The 14,626-nt window shown below is 55.3% G+C and overlaps 1 protein-coding gene across 2 annotated transcripts; it reads left to right on the plus strand.

Annotated features, from left to right (window-relative positions):
* Positions 1–892: 892 nt before the first annotated feature.
* HAND1 (heart and neural crest derivatives expressed 1) lies at positions 893–2,615 on the plus strand. 2 transcript variants are annotated; one of them, XM_050905483.1, is made up of 2 exons: positions 893–1,433; positions 2,001–2,615. In XM_050905483.1, exons 1-2 carry the CDS (start codon positions 924–926, stop codon positions 2,100–2,102), a joined length of 612 nt encoding a protein of 203 aa, XP_050761440.1. In that variant the 5' UTR covers positions 893–923; the 3' UTR covers positions 2,103–2,615. The 2 variants fall into 2 exon arrangements, with proteins under 2 accessions (XP_050761440.1, XP_050761442.1); XM_050905485.1 differs by having other exon boundaries at positions 2,004–2,615.
* Positions 2,616–14,626: the final 12,011 nt, after the last annotated feature.

Consider the following 14,626-nt stretch of genomic DNA (forward strand, 5'->3'; position numbering starts at 1 on the left):
CACAGCCGCCCCCCCCATGCCCAGCCCTGGGGCGCCCAGCCTGGCCTCCCTCCATAGCCTCCGCCTCCTCCTCTCCCCCATCACGCAGCTCCCTCGGCGGAGGCCGCTCATATCCCGGATCCGGGTGCGGCACCGAGCACCCCGCACTGCCCGCCTCGTCCCGCCGCCTCCCCGCGCTCCGCTCCCACGGGGCCGAGCCTTCCCCGCGTGGGGACGGGACGCGCTGGCCCCGGGGCCGGGCGCTCCCCCCGCCAGGGTCTCCGGCTCTTGGGAAGCAGAAAGCCCCCGGGTCACGGCGGCCCCGGAGCGCCCACACGGCCCGGCCCGGCCCGGCCGTCGAGGGTCCGGGCACCCGCGGCTCCCCCGCACCCGCTGCCGCCTCTCGTCCCCCGCCGGGCGCGGCGGCTCTCCGTGGGGGCTCGGACGGGGCTCGAAGCGCGCCGGGGCGGGGGCTGGGGTCCCCCCCCTCGGGTCACTCCTCACCCCCTTCTCCCTGCAAGCAAGGAGCAAGCGGGAGGCGAGAGCAAACAGCGGAGGTGTGAGCCCAAATAAACCGAGTCAACAGCGCGGCGCACGCCCCCTCCGCCGCCCCGCTCCCCCCGGGGCCCCCGAGCATCCTCCCCAGCCCATTGGCTCCGCGGCGGGGGGGGCCCCCGGCCCTATATAAAGGCAGGGTTGGGAGGCTCCAGAAGGGGTTAAAAAAAAAAAAAACCAAGCCAACAAAACAACAAACCCAAAACCCCAAACCCCAACCGCACCAGCCCAAACCCCAAAGCCAGCCACCACCATCGCAGCCCCACGCCGGAGCCGCGGTCCCCGCCGCCGCTGCCTGCCGCGCCCGCCCGGCGGGGAGCGCTTCCCGGCCGGCCGCCGCGGCCATGGTGCGCTGCTGAGCGCGGCCCCCGGGGCCAGCGGGGCGGACCATGAACCTGGTGGGGGGCTACCAGCAGCACCACCACCACCACCACCATCACCACCATATGCTGCACGACCCCTTCCTCTTCGGGCCGGCGGCGCGGTGCCACCAGGAGCGCGCCTACTTCCCCGGCTGGGTGCTCAACCCGGCCGAGGTGACCCCCGAGCTCGCCGGGCAAAGCCCTAGCTACGGCCCCGCCGAGTACGGCCCGGCCGGCCAGGGGCGGCTGGAGGTTCTCAGCGGCCGCCTGGGCCGGCGGAAAGGGGTCGGAGGACCCAAGAAAGAGCGACGGAGGACGGAGAGCATCAACAGCGCCTTCGCCGAGCTCCGCGAGTGCATCCCCAACGTGCCCGCCGACACCAAGCTCTCCAAGATCAAGACCCTGCGCCTGGCCACCAGCTACATCGCCTACCTGATGGAGGTGCTGGCCAAGGACAGCCAGCCCGGGGACACCGAGGGCTTCAAAGCCGAGCTCAAGAAGGCCGACGGCAGGGAGAACAAGAGGAAAAGGGAGACGGTAAGAGGCGGGTCGGGACCCCGCTGCCCCGCTCTCCCCGGGCCGGGAGCAGGCGGGGAAAGTCCCGGTGGCTGTGGGGGGAAAAAAAAAAACAAACAGAACAAACTTTCCCGGCCCCGCTGGAGCCTTTTTTTTCCAGCTTAAAAATAAAAAAACCCCACCCGTTCACTCGGCGGAGAAAAGCCCGCCCCGCCTTGCCCGGAGGGCTCCCGACGGGCCGGGCGGGCTGCCGGGCGCTTTCCCCGAGGGATAAACCCCGGGACCGGCCGCGGCGGAGACTCCCGCCCGTTCGTCCTTCCCCTCTCCCGGCCGCTTTCCCGGGACGAGGGAGCGCGGGTGCGTTTCGGAGCAAGGGCGGCCGCTTCTCCCTCTGCTGCAGCGGGCGGGGTGGCGGGTGGGGACCCCCCCAAAACCCTCTTTATCCTCGGGCTGATAAAAGCCGCTCGGAGCCGCGGGGCTCGGCTGCAGCCCCGAGGCGGGCGCAAGGTGCGGCCGGCCGGCCCGGGACCTCCGCTCCGTTCCTGACCGCTCCTTTCTCCCCCCCTCTCCCCGTCTCCTCTCCCGCAGCAGCCCGAGGTCTACTCGCAGCCTTTGGGCCACGGCGAGAAGAAGCTGAAGGGCCGCACGGGTTGGCCCCAGCAGGTCTGGGCTCTGGAACTGAACCCCTGAGGGCTGCCCCGCCGCCCCGACGGCGCTCCCCGCTCGCCCTTCCATGTGCAATGTCGGAGAGAGCCCGGCCTGGCCCCCGGAGCCCATCCAGGCGCAGGATGCGGGTACCTGGCCCGGCTCCCCCCCCCTGCCCCGCCGAGACGGATGCTCCGCGGGAGACAAGCGAAGGGCGCCTTGCGGGGCCGGATCCTGCCCGCCCCGTCGGCAGCGGGGATCGGCCGGGCCATTTCCCCCCTCGCCCCTTCCCCCGTTTGCAGTAATCGTTGCTCCTTCCCACTGTCGGCAGCGATCGGCGGCTCCTGCCCTCCCGGGCCGGCCTGAAACGGTTTGATTCGTTTGCTGTTGTAAATACGAGCCCCCACCCCGTCCCCGTCCGCTGCCTGACCGACGTGTGGCTGCGGTGAAACTACCTAGAGGTGCATTTGGGAACACTCCTGTGCCGGGTTTTCTACCTCAGATCTGCATGACCACTTCCCGAGGGACCGGGCGCACCACACCACGTATTTAAAATGGAATAATTAAAAAAAAAAAAATTAAATAAAATAAAAATTAAACTTTACGCAAACAGCCTCGGGTCCGACCCCTCCGCCTTCCCCTGCTCCTGAGATCGCGCTGCTGCGGCCGGGCCCCCTGCCCGCCTGCCCGCAGGGAGAAGGGGTGCAGCGGGACTAAGGACTCCCCTGAAGTCCGCGCCCTGCTGCGGGGCCGATCCATGCGAGGGAATTCCCTCCCGTGGGGCTCGGGCAGCTCCGTGGGATCCTTTGGGATTTTTTTATGCTGTGCTTACTCACCCCAGGAGCCGGCAGGGCTCTGCGAATGCGTACCCACAGTCTGTCCCAGGGCACAAACTCTGCTCCTGCCCTACAACCCCTTCCCTCCTGACCCAAGGGACCTGCTAGAGGGACCGGACTTGTATTTGGCTTGGGGAAAGGTTGACAGGATCAGGCGTTTACAGCGGCTCGATGGCACAAGCACCGTAGAGCTGTGGAGCCCCAGTTTTATTGCTGCCACGCAGAGAACCAGGGCTCGGCTCCCTTCCCTGCCCAGGCAGCTCCCCGGCATGGCTCTGGCACCGGCAGCACTTGCTCAGCAGGATCCCCTCTTAGGCGCTGCCTCAGCCACGTTTTGAAGGAGCAATGTCCCCTCCTCACCGTCCGAACACAACGGATACCACCAGCCCCGGACACACCAACGCGCACGCAGCCCAAAGTTGTCTCTGTCATCTCTCAGGCATAAATCCTTAATAATCCTTAATAATTAAAGCCGAATCCTTGCTCCTTTATTCTGTGCACACGCAGCTCTTACTGAAGGGTGGCTTCCAAGACGTGCGTGCAACGGGCTCAGGGCCTGATCCTGACTTCCCAGCCTGGCCATGCCACCGTTCCCAGAGACACCAGGATAAAACCTGACGCTCGGCCGGCTGCTTGGGGCAAAGAAAACCAGCACGGGGAAGAGTTGTACATTATTGTAGGGTTAATCTGAAGGCTCAGCTGGGAGCATTAAATTTTCTATTTTAAACCAAGCTTTTGCTTGCAACTAAACGTATAGAAATAATGATGCAACATCCGTAAATCGCTGACACATTGATCAATCTGTGCATGTGTAGCTGCACACACCAAAAATGCACCAGCTCACCCGTGGGGAAGCAGCTCGGGTTTTATAACCACTTTGTGCGTGTGTACAAATACAGACGGATGGACACACAGACATTGAGGGGTACGGCCGGCGTAATTAAAACTCACAGAACGATCAGGCTGCGTGAATCAGCCTTCCCTCGCTTCAGAGCTGCTGGACGGCTGCATTCCCAGCCCCAGATCTGTGTTCTGATCTCTCTGAATGAGGCCGAGACGAAAATTGACTGCCTGAGCGGAGCAATGCAAGCAGTAGTATTTTTTTTGTTTGGGCTATAAAAAAGTTTAGCATGGCACCAAGTTCATGAGTGAAGTTAGAATAGGGCATTTCTAAAACCAAACACATTCAAGGAAAAAAAAAAAGAAAATGTACAGAAAATTAGCCCCAAATATCCTATTTTATGGCTAAGTTTCACAGTCCCTTAAAGGGCCGGGGTTTTACGGGAAAGCTCCCAAGCCACCGCTAACTCTGTAATCCAGTGCGCCATAAATATGTCCAGCCCCAGTCCTGTTTACATGTGCCAGCCCGTATCCATACAGCACCAGTCGGGGCTGCCCCTCTGCACTGGATGAGGGAAAGGGTTAAATGGGGACCCGGGACTTGCTCTGCTGCCTAAGGCGGGAGGACCCTGCACAGGAGTCGGTGTCCTCCGGCACACCAGGCTCTACCTGAGACATCATCTGCAGCCTGGGGACCCTCGCCCCCCCCAGAAAAAAACCTCCAATGTTTTTTTTTTCTTAGGGGTTTCCAGCTTTGCTTCTGGGAAGGGAGCACCCTGCACGGCCAGGGCGATGCTCTGCCTGCACCCACAGGATTGTTGCTTTTCTTGCCACAAGTTTCTGGCAGTGGTACCTGCTGCCTGCAAACTTCTGGGAAAGGTCTTCCCCGTGCCAGCCTCCCTTGCTCCTTCCTCGTTTTCCAAGTGAAAACCCTCTCCGTTTCCACGTCTGCAGAGGGTTTCCCTGCCCAGCAAGGGAATTTTTCTGCAAGATTGGCTCAGCGTTTTGGGGGATGGTGTGTGAAAAAAAAAAAAGCACTAAACATTTCTTGTACCCCAGGGCTTCACTGCTCCCCAAAATGCATGCTTTGGAGGGGGTGTATTTGCGAGCAGTGAGCTCCGTCCCCATCTCGGCACCGCACAAGCGGCTCCGCCGCTCCGGGACCGGGAAGGGGTGTCGATGCTGAGCTCAGCACTGGTTCCAGCCTAGGATGGGGTCACCCCCTTCACCCCCAAAGGGACAGGAGCTGCAGGAGGGGTGGGAGCCCTGCACAGGAGTAGCCTCTTTTCCTCAGGCAGCAAACCTGAGCGGCTGGGAGAGGTGTCCCGGCAGCCTCCGGCAGGCAGCGGCAGGGCTCCTGGTGCCGGCTGCACCAAACCTGGGTGGAATAAGAATGGTTTGGCCACCAGCTTTGAATTTTTGGCCATCTGAGAGCCTAGCTCATCGGCCAGGGGAGGTGGCCCTTCACACACCTACGGCTCGACCCTGCCGTGAACTTGATGCCGTTGGGAAGCAGCATGCTCCCGGCACGCAGGCTTGAGTCTGCAGTTGCCGGGACAGAAGCACACGCACGCAGGGATCGCCTGGCCCCGGGGCAACATCATACGTGCCGTGTCCCCTGCCACTGGAATCCGGCCACGAGGGACAGTGGAGGGGACTCAGCCGCCCTGCTGCCTGCCTTGCCCGGCCCCTCGCCCCCCTGCCTGGCCAAGGGGGCAAGTGCTGGGGGCAGAGGGACTGTCTGGCTCTTCCCACCCCACGCTCAGCACCCCTGGGGTTTGGCATACAAAGAAATGGCTTCTTTTTTGCCTTTTTTTTTTCCCCTCCCTTCCTGCCGAGCCCAGACCCTGCTTGTTGTTGTTGTTGTAGGTATTTATGGGCCTGTTTATCTGATCTCGGGGGAGCCTATTCTTATCTCAGAAGCAGCAAGGGAAGGGTTACACTGGACAGCTCGGTAGACAGTATGGAGCCAAATAAAATACCAATCTGACAAAAAAAAAAAAAAAGAAAAAAAAAAAAAAAAAGAAAAAAAAGGGAGAGAAACACCCATCTCCACCCACCCACTCACCCAGGAGTGCGAGGGTGCCTGGAGCAAACCCGCAAGGCCAGGGGAGCATCCGATATTTCTGCACAACTCCACTTCCCTGCTCCCTGGGCTGGATCCTGGAAGGGACCCGGCTCTGCACGCCCCCGACATCACCTTCCCCGGGCAGAGAGACTCAGGCAGCAGCCCCCAGATGAGCACGGTCCAGGCTGTGGGCTGGGACCCAGCTCAGCACGTGTCAGCCCCCAAAACGGCTGCTGGCTTCAGGCGGACAGCACAACCCTGGGCAAGACATGCCCAGGCACCCAGCAGAGGAGAGCGCGTTTTAATGTCACTGGAAGAGGGGAAGAAAAAGAAATTTTTTGAGTTTCAGGTCAGTTGTTACGGCAGTTCGGCCATGATGCTGCTGTTCGCTGTTTCCTTGGGGTGAGCATGGAAATGTCCCTGCTCGGGGTGAGAGGCACAGCCCAGCCCCAGCCCCGGCAGGGACTCGCTCAAGGTCATCCCGAAGGTCACGGCCAGGGCCAGGGCTGCTGCCTCCCATCACGGGGCCTCTCTGGCCTGGCCCCAGTGGGTGACACAGGGCTGGGGGAGGCATGGGGTGGGGGGAACCCCCCCAGACACCGTGTTAGCAGGGAGCAGCGGGGAGCCCCATCTCTACTCTGGCCTCTTTGGAGCCCAAGGGTGCAGCATGGCTGGGCCAGAGTGAGTAGGACTGAACGGGATGGGATGGGACGGGACGGGATGGGATGTCCCCTCCTGCCATGCCAAGCAGGGGGGCAAGGGCAGCCCCATGCCCGGGGTCCCCCCCAGTCCTTACCCCCCTCCCTACCCTGCACCCCACTTTAATTACCTGCTCTTAAGGAAGCGCCTGATAGTTCTGATATTTAAGGTAGCCCCAGCCCCTCTCAGTAAGGGTAATTGGGCCATAATTTGTTTTCGGTGTCAAGATGGCGTCAAAGATAAGACAAAAATCTCCAGGTTTGGGGGCTAAAGAGACAGGAGAAATCCTGACCCGGGGCCGACCTCAGAGGAATGGCCACAAGCCCCAGTGAGTAACATGGCAGGTGAAAGATTTACTGTCAGGGAAGCTTTTTGATCCTCTCCCAACACTCGGAGCCTCTCAGCCCAGTTGCTGGCTCCCAAGTCAGACTGTCTCCTGGGAGTACCGCTCAAGTGGGAAGGTTTTCTGTCCAATAGAGGCCCCTCAGCTGCAAAGTTCATGACATGCAATAGTTCTTCCTCAAATCTCCATGCTTCTGGAGTCACGTGACTCTGTGACTCATCTAAAGAAAAGATGCGTTTCCAATCCATAGCTGTAGAAATGATGTCCAAGCATGGGAAGACTCTGGAGCCACAAGGCAGACGAAGGCTCCAACTTTTTTTTTTCTTTCTTTTGTTTTGTTTTTTAAAACAAAACCAAACTCTTCAGGTTTTCACCCCTATGGCTGTCCCTGCTTGGGTCTGCTAGCACTGAACTCTGCCCAGGGTGTATTTCTCCATGCAGCTGCCTGTGCTGGGAGTAGACCAAGAGCACTGCAGCTTGGGCCAACCTTCCCAGGACTGTCCTTCAAACAACAGACAAACTCACCATTCATCCCATGCCCCTACCTCTCCAAAGCCAACCTTTGTTGGTCCACTCCATGAAGGCCCTTTCCCCAGTGTGGGGTGTTGGGAGAAGTGAGTATTTACTCCTCTCAAAAGACTCATGTGCGTGGTGTGGGGTTAGCAAAGGTGCTCACCATGGCTTTCTGCAGAATGACCCGTCCTTGTCCTGCTCAGTGGTGGAGCAATCCCATTAGCAAGCATCTTCTCTGGCAGCGACAACACTTTGCTGCCAGTTTCCCGCTGATCTTCTCCCACGACATCTCAGCACAGCCCTCAGGTGAAGCTGGGTAGTGTGGGGTGGCACAGCAGCCCACTTGTGTCCCACGCAGCAGCTGGATTTAAGGTCCAGGATGGAAGCTGGCTGGGAGCTGGGGCTATCTGGTGGAGGATCAGTGCTGTACAGCTCAGGGCAGGGGGGTAAAAACAGCTGGGCACTTTGCTCAGCAGGACTCCGTGCCATCTCCATAGCTGTGTGATGCTGGACAAGCTCTGTCTCTCCTGGCTACTCCAAAGCTGAAGTGCAATAGCAAACCTGGAGCCGCCACAGCTCCAGGAGCCTGCGGATCAGAGGGGCCAAGGAGCCAGACGGACCTGCCGGAGCACAAGCGGGAAGCGCAGGCTGGTAGGAGGATATTTACTGGCGGGAGGAGAGCGAGACAGGCGGTTACCCAAGAGGCTTGAGTCGAGGGACTGCAAGGCAAGAGCACGCGCTTGGAGCCTCGCTGATTCCTTGCGACAGATCCCCGAGGCGGGGAAGGTCCTTGCTTGCAAAGTTTCCTTTTTCCCTGCTTGCTTTTTTGCGTGAGGAATTCAGGTCCTGACCACCCTGAAAGACTTTACAGTAACCAGAGAAGTAGGGGAATTTATGGCGTCACTAGCGGCTGAAAGCTGAGGAATTGAGAGGAAAAGAGATTTTTTTTCCTTAGACTGCAGCTACCTTGACAAAATTCTCATGGCCTGTAACTGACCCGCAGGAGCAGCCAGGGGGGTAGGGGGGCTAGAGCAGGCTGGTTTAATTGCCTTGTCCGGGAGCTCCTTCCCAAACTGAGAAGCTGGAAGGAGTTACGAGTCTGAGCTAGTGCACAAAGCTTGCGTCAACCCCGAAACTCCCTCCTCTGCTCACCTTCACTGTTCAGCTTCCACTGCTTTGGTCCTGTCTCTGATGGAGAGTAGAAGGGCAGGCTTTGCGCTGAAGCTCATCAGCTTGACTCAAACTCGAGCCTGGGCTGCTGGGTTCAACAACTCACCCTACAAAACATCCAGGAACCAAGCCAGCTGTCAGGGCTAAACCCGCGCAATTCCACACCCAATGCCCTTTTAGGCTCCTATTTCTAGGAACATGGCATAAAGAGGTGGGAAAGCCTTGTGGAGATACCTTTGTTGGCCTGCTTCGGGGAGTGCATGAAGGACTTGGAGCAGATGAGCAGCAGGGAGGAGTCGGGAAAACAGGATCAGGAAAAGGAGAGAAGGGAGGAGGACAAGGAATAGCCTGGTGAGGGACAGCAGCTCCCTGGCACTGTAGTTTGTGCTAGTCTACTAAGAACAGCCCTGTCTGTACCCAGTGCTATCACTGCATCAATGAAGAGCCTTCAACCTGCTTTTTATCCACAGGAAAAGAGGCACACAGAGGGCTGAGGTGAGTCAAGGCCAGCAGGAGTGCACCAAGGGCTCTGCTTTTTACATGAGGGTCAGGGTTTATGGCCAGTAAACCAGTGGAAATTCCAGGAAAAAAATAAACAACCTGGTTCTGTTGCAAAGGTGGGTGTGGAACAACAAGAACATCAACCTGCAGGGTACAGGGATCCTTCCAGGGCAGACTGGACAGGGAAGAGCTGAACAGTCCTGTTTTGGGACACCTACAGGGATCCCGGTTGCCCTCTGTGTCCGGGCAGAGCTGGGAAGGTGCCGGGCTATTTCCCCCACATCTCCGTGCAAAGGGGCTGGATGTGGCGCCTGCCTTTCCCACCCCAGCCCAACAAAGGGCCTGCAATTTGGACGGCAAGCCACCAAACAGGAGATCAGATTGCTCAAGGCTGCCTGCCAGGCCATGACTGCCGGCCCGCCGCCTGCTCAACAGGCGCAGGAGCTGGCAAAAACCCAGAGAGCAAACTGAGCTACGAACGAGCTGGCTCCAGGACCACTGGATACAACCCACCACCTTCCCTTTTCTAAAGACGAACTTGCCCACACAGGCATCAAGACCAGGAAGAGACGCAGGCAATGCTCACACACCTCTTGGACTCAGAGCTTCCTCTCTGCTTTGCGACTACAACCTGGGTTAGTGAGCTTGCTAATGCGGTGCCCACCATTGTGGTCTCTGGTCCCTGGCAGTCCCTACATGCGGTAGGAGAAGCAGCAGAGCCATCTCAGCTACCTGACGCTTCCCTCTTCTCCTGTCTCGCAGTCTCTGCTCTTCCCCACAGGCACCACGGTGCTCCCTGCTGAGGATGCCGCAGGGATCACGGAGTGCTTCCTGCAACACGTAAAGGGAACGGATCTTGGAGAAAGTTCCAAAAACAATGAAGTAAAAGCACATTAGGGGGATCTGAGGTACTTAGGGAAGAAGCCAACACTGCCTGCAAGGATAAGAGATGTTAAATCGGCTCCAGCTCCTGGCAAAGTGAGACTGAGCGCTGGCAGAGCCGTGCAGTCATCCCTTACTGGATACAGGGGAAATAAAAAAAAAAGGAAAAAAGAAAAGCAAGCCCTAAGGCTCTCCCCTGCACACTCAGCCTGCTCAACCACATCTCTAAAACATAAAATCATTAAACCCACATTCGCATTTTTCCCCAGTCCTCTGCGCTGCCCTTTCTGCTGGGGAGCAGAGAAGTGAAGCCTGGTTTCCATCAGCATTGCAAGGAGGCCGTAGGACAGCTCACGCAGAGAATCGGACGTGTTCAATTTCAATGTCCAACCAGGGGAAAAAAAAAACCCCAAACCAAACAAACCATTTTCATGATCTTCACGTCCCCCTACAGCATAATCCCGCTTCCGGTATCTGACAAGTACAGCCAGCTCCTACCGAGGAGGCATCTTCGGGACGGGAAAATGGCTCTGGTCCCCCCGCCAGCTGCCCAGCCCTGGGCTCAGAGGTGCAGCTGCAGAGCACCCACCGCCCGGGTTCCTGAGCTAACACTGCCCTCGCACGGCAGAGGGATGTGCAGTTTTAGGCCCATGAGATCAATCTGCTGGTTGCTTAGTTTCTCAGCGTGAATACGTTAAAAAGACTGAGCAGATTCCTCCTTGGTTTTGAGTTTGAAATCTTCTGTGGGTATTTTGGCAGGGAGCAAACATGAGATTAAGCAGCATTATTCATTAGCCTATACAAATAACAGATTAACCGGCAGAGCTTATTTGTATCACTGGAGTTTCCATTATACCCTCTCATGCTAAAGACGGCACCTGCACAACAGGTTGCTGCTTACAGCTGTCCTCCTTCAGCCCTTCTGCCTTTCCTCCCTGGGCAGGACACCTTCTCACTGTGCTGGCAGAAAAGCCCACACTCACCAACTTGGGAATGCAAATGACATGGCTTTTCCCCTTCCGCTGGGGTATGCTGCCCTTGTCCTCACTCGAAGACTTTTCCCTGGTACCTCCTAAAAAAGCTTGACAACATGCAGGTGATGCCCTGTCAAGTGATCCACCCTTGCTCCTTGTTCCGTGGCACCCACCTCTGTCATCTCTGGTCTTGCCTTCTTCAACTGAGAGCTCCCCGAGACAGGGACAACACTCTTGTAGCATGGCAGCACGTTGCCTCGCTCAAAAAGATTTTGGTTCATTGCAAAGGCCTCCAGACACGTCCACAAACGCAGGCACTGAGGACATTGGGATCTGTTTCTGATGCGCCAGCTCAGTCTCCCGCACCTCTCCAGTACATCAAGGTCAGTCTTTAGCTAAGAGAACGTTAGACGCAAACATAACTACCGATCACTGATTGTTTCTCACAGCAGAGTAGAGCACCAACACAATTTGATTCAGCTCTCTAAGGTCTCTTCCCTGCAGTCCCCACTCACTTGCTACTGAAAGCTAATACCCTGGGACGCAGGACAGAGGGGACCAAGTGTCTCCTGCATGCATCACTGGCAGTGTAAATGGGCACGTTCTGCATGGCTGGAAGTCACCATACAGCGGCAACACAAGCTGCCACCCTCCTCCCAGAGGGCATTTTATCCCTTGCCATGAGTTGAATGACGATGAGGAGACAGGTCATTGGTTGTAAGACAGCACCAAGGAATAAGGATACAGGAGATGATGTGGGATGGTTTTGGGGAGAATTTCTATGCAAATCTTTACTGCACATCAACAGTGTAATTTAATTTGACAGTGACAAACTCAGGTCATGTATTTTGAGTGTAAAGCTCTCAACATCCTATCGTCCTCCTCTGTGAGACCCCAAGCATCTGAAAAGCTACACTGCAATCTCTTTCCTGGCTAAAAATCAAGGCTAAAGCATGCCTCAGACAGTGCCAGCAGAGCCTTAGGAAATGCCATGACAGGGTTCAGGAGAACCCTGTTCAGGCCCCAGTTTCTGGCATCACTCGCTTCCTCACTGCAGCAAAACTAGCGAGGCATCTGCCTATAAGGCTGACAGTCAGGAGGAAGAGCAATATGGGAAAAAGAAATTAAACAAAGCACTACATGGAAAAGGATTTTCCAGCTTAACTGGTTGAATATTGGGACGCCACATGTCAGCATTGCTCTGGAGTAGCACCCACCTTGTCAGCTAGGCATGCAGCTTCGACTCTGGACAACAGGAGCTAGACGTCACACATGAAACGTAGCCAAGGGTGTACTTGAGAAGGAAGCAGAAGCACAAGGTTGAACTAGACATAAAGAAGATTCATTAGGAAACATGAATCAAATGAGATGCTGCACTTGACTGACTGTTCATGATACAGGGCGGGGGGGGGAGGGAATCCCCACCATAGAAAAGCCCAGCACTCCCCAAAACGCGAGGTCACATGGCTCTCCAACAACCTCCACCTTTCTTGTGAGTCGGCTTTTTGTTGCATTCAAAAGACTCCATGACTTGCATCTGTGCAACCCACACAGGTTTGTCACAAAACATCCCATCACCTGAGCTTTCTACTTCAGGCTTGACATAGCTTAGTCAGCAGTGCCATTCTCCCCTCCATGTCTGCAGTATTTTCAGCCCTGGGGAGGTGGGTGGGAAATGACAGTGAATCAGAGAAGCCTGGCACAAAACGTCCATGCAAAGCAGAAATCCATTGGCTCTGGAGCCAAAAGTGGTAAGGGCAGAAAGGCAAACAGAAGGGAATGTAGGCCTTGTTGCTATATAGATCATTTATTAAAGTGAAATTCAGCATTTTATCTTTGTCAGACAGTACAGAGTTAAAGTCTCATACACAGTGGAAGCAGGACATTTCCTACACCTCAGAGAAATGAGTTCTACAGTTTTTGCTATAAGTTACTAAGTTGCTTTAACAATACACAGCTATATTACACAGTTAAAAATACAAGGTGTCCAAAACATTTGGCATAAGATCAGCACAACACATGGAGGCCAGAAACAGAAGAGGGAACACAGTTCTTCTCTCCCACTAAGCCCGCTAAAAGACTCCAAGCCATTCTGCAAGTTACCTGCTATTCACCTCCCCTGCACTCTAGCTGCGGAGCAGAGAGTTGCGGCTAGGACAGGAGTAAACCCAGCCCTGCCAGGGCTCAGCTTAAGTAAGAGGCTCCTGGAGCCTCCTGATGTACAGGATGGCCTGCAGAGTTGCTTGCAAGGGAAGTTCAGGTTTAAGGCAGGAGCCCTCCCCTCTCCCCACACTTTCTTCAACCATTTAATTCATTCCAAACAGATGTGTTCACAGGCAAGTCAAAAACGTGAGGACCAGGGATAGCTGTGAAAAGTGCAAGGAGTATCTTACATCGTAACAGTTCATTTGCACTTTGAAAGTGGAAAATGAAAACTCCCTAACTTGACAAGCTAGAGATGGCTAAAGGGCATCAGTGACAAGAGGAGTGAGGCATCAATAACATTCCTTCACCTTTGGGACTCTTCAGTCAAGTACAAGGACTCCTTTTCTACGGGAGGCTACCTTGTATTATCCGCTCTTTTAAACTGTAGAGGCAAAGTGACTCTAGTGCTCTAGGGAAGTATAACGATCTGCGAACTCAAATAAACAGTCCCCCAGCAGACCATTTCTCTCCCCTCCAACTGCAGTTACTACTGAAGATCTCCCGTTGGTATTTACATTTGGCTCAACCAAAAGATGTAAAGTGCACGGCTCCCCCCTTCTTCCCCTCTCATAAAACATCCGTTACAAGAGCTAACACAGAACAAATCTTCCTCCATGTTGCTAACTGTGGAAGCGTGTTTTGTTCAGTCTCTCTGTGGGCCATGTCCTGTTTCATCTTCTCTGTGCCATCATGACCCACTTGAAAACTAGCACTTAATGTGGATTATTTCGGCTCTTGTTTTCAAAGCCTCTCTGAATCCAGCTTGCACTTAAGACTAACTTTAAATGCCAGACTTGATATGTTTTGGTCAAGTCTCGCACACCAGGGTATCTAGTGGTTTACAGCCACATTTCTAAGGAAAACTGGGACACCAGAGTACTGGGGACAAGTGGTACAAACCTGCCCACTCTGCTTTTTCTCAGGCTGAGCATCTAAAGTGCCTGGCAAAAGAAACATCAGCTTTTAATGCAATTGTTTACTTCAGGTTGATATACAATATTCTTTGAGATGCAGAAATTTTTAAAAAACCTGCATTCTAACACAGCCTCCTTGGATATATTTGCACTTTTCAGCCATCAGATTGCCACCGACTCAAGTCTTCGCATGCTTCCAACCCCCTTGAGTTGAGCTCAAGCTGGTAACTACCAGCAATGATTTCTTCTTCTTCCCTTAAAGTGAGCAGAGGGTCAGCATACAGGATGGAATTAACCCCGGAAGAGATGTTTCTGCATTATTTGGCTTTCATACTAATGGCTTTGGATCTGTTCAGAAGTCTAATGAAGTTAATGCAACTCTTCAATGAGAATTGAATTAGGCTATGTAATTGAATTAGGCTGTAAAATGGCTGGAGGGCTTCAAAGACGATTCCTCTGCCCCAGGGTGAATGTCACCTATGCAGGCTTGTAAGAAATAAGCTTCCACTATTATAAATGGAAGACGACATCTGGTCATCCTCCATGCCCCCAAGGCTTGTGCTCCATGGTTCAAAGCTAGACAGAATTTAAGGCCCATCTGTGAAAAGCAAAATGTAAGAGGAA

This window comes from Gymnogyps californianus, chromosome 14 (genome assembly GCF_018139145.2).
Source record: "Gymnogyps californianus isolate 813 chromosome 14, ASM1813914v2, whole genome shotgun sequence".
NCBI classification, from domain to species: Eukaryota; Metazoa; Chordata; class Aves; order Accipitriformes; family Cathartidae; genus Gymnogyps; species Gymnogyps californianus.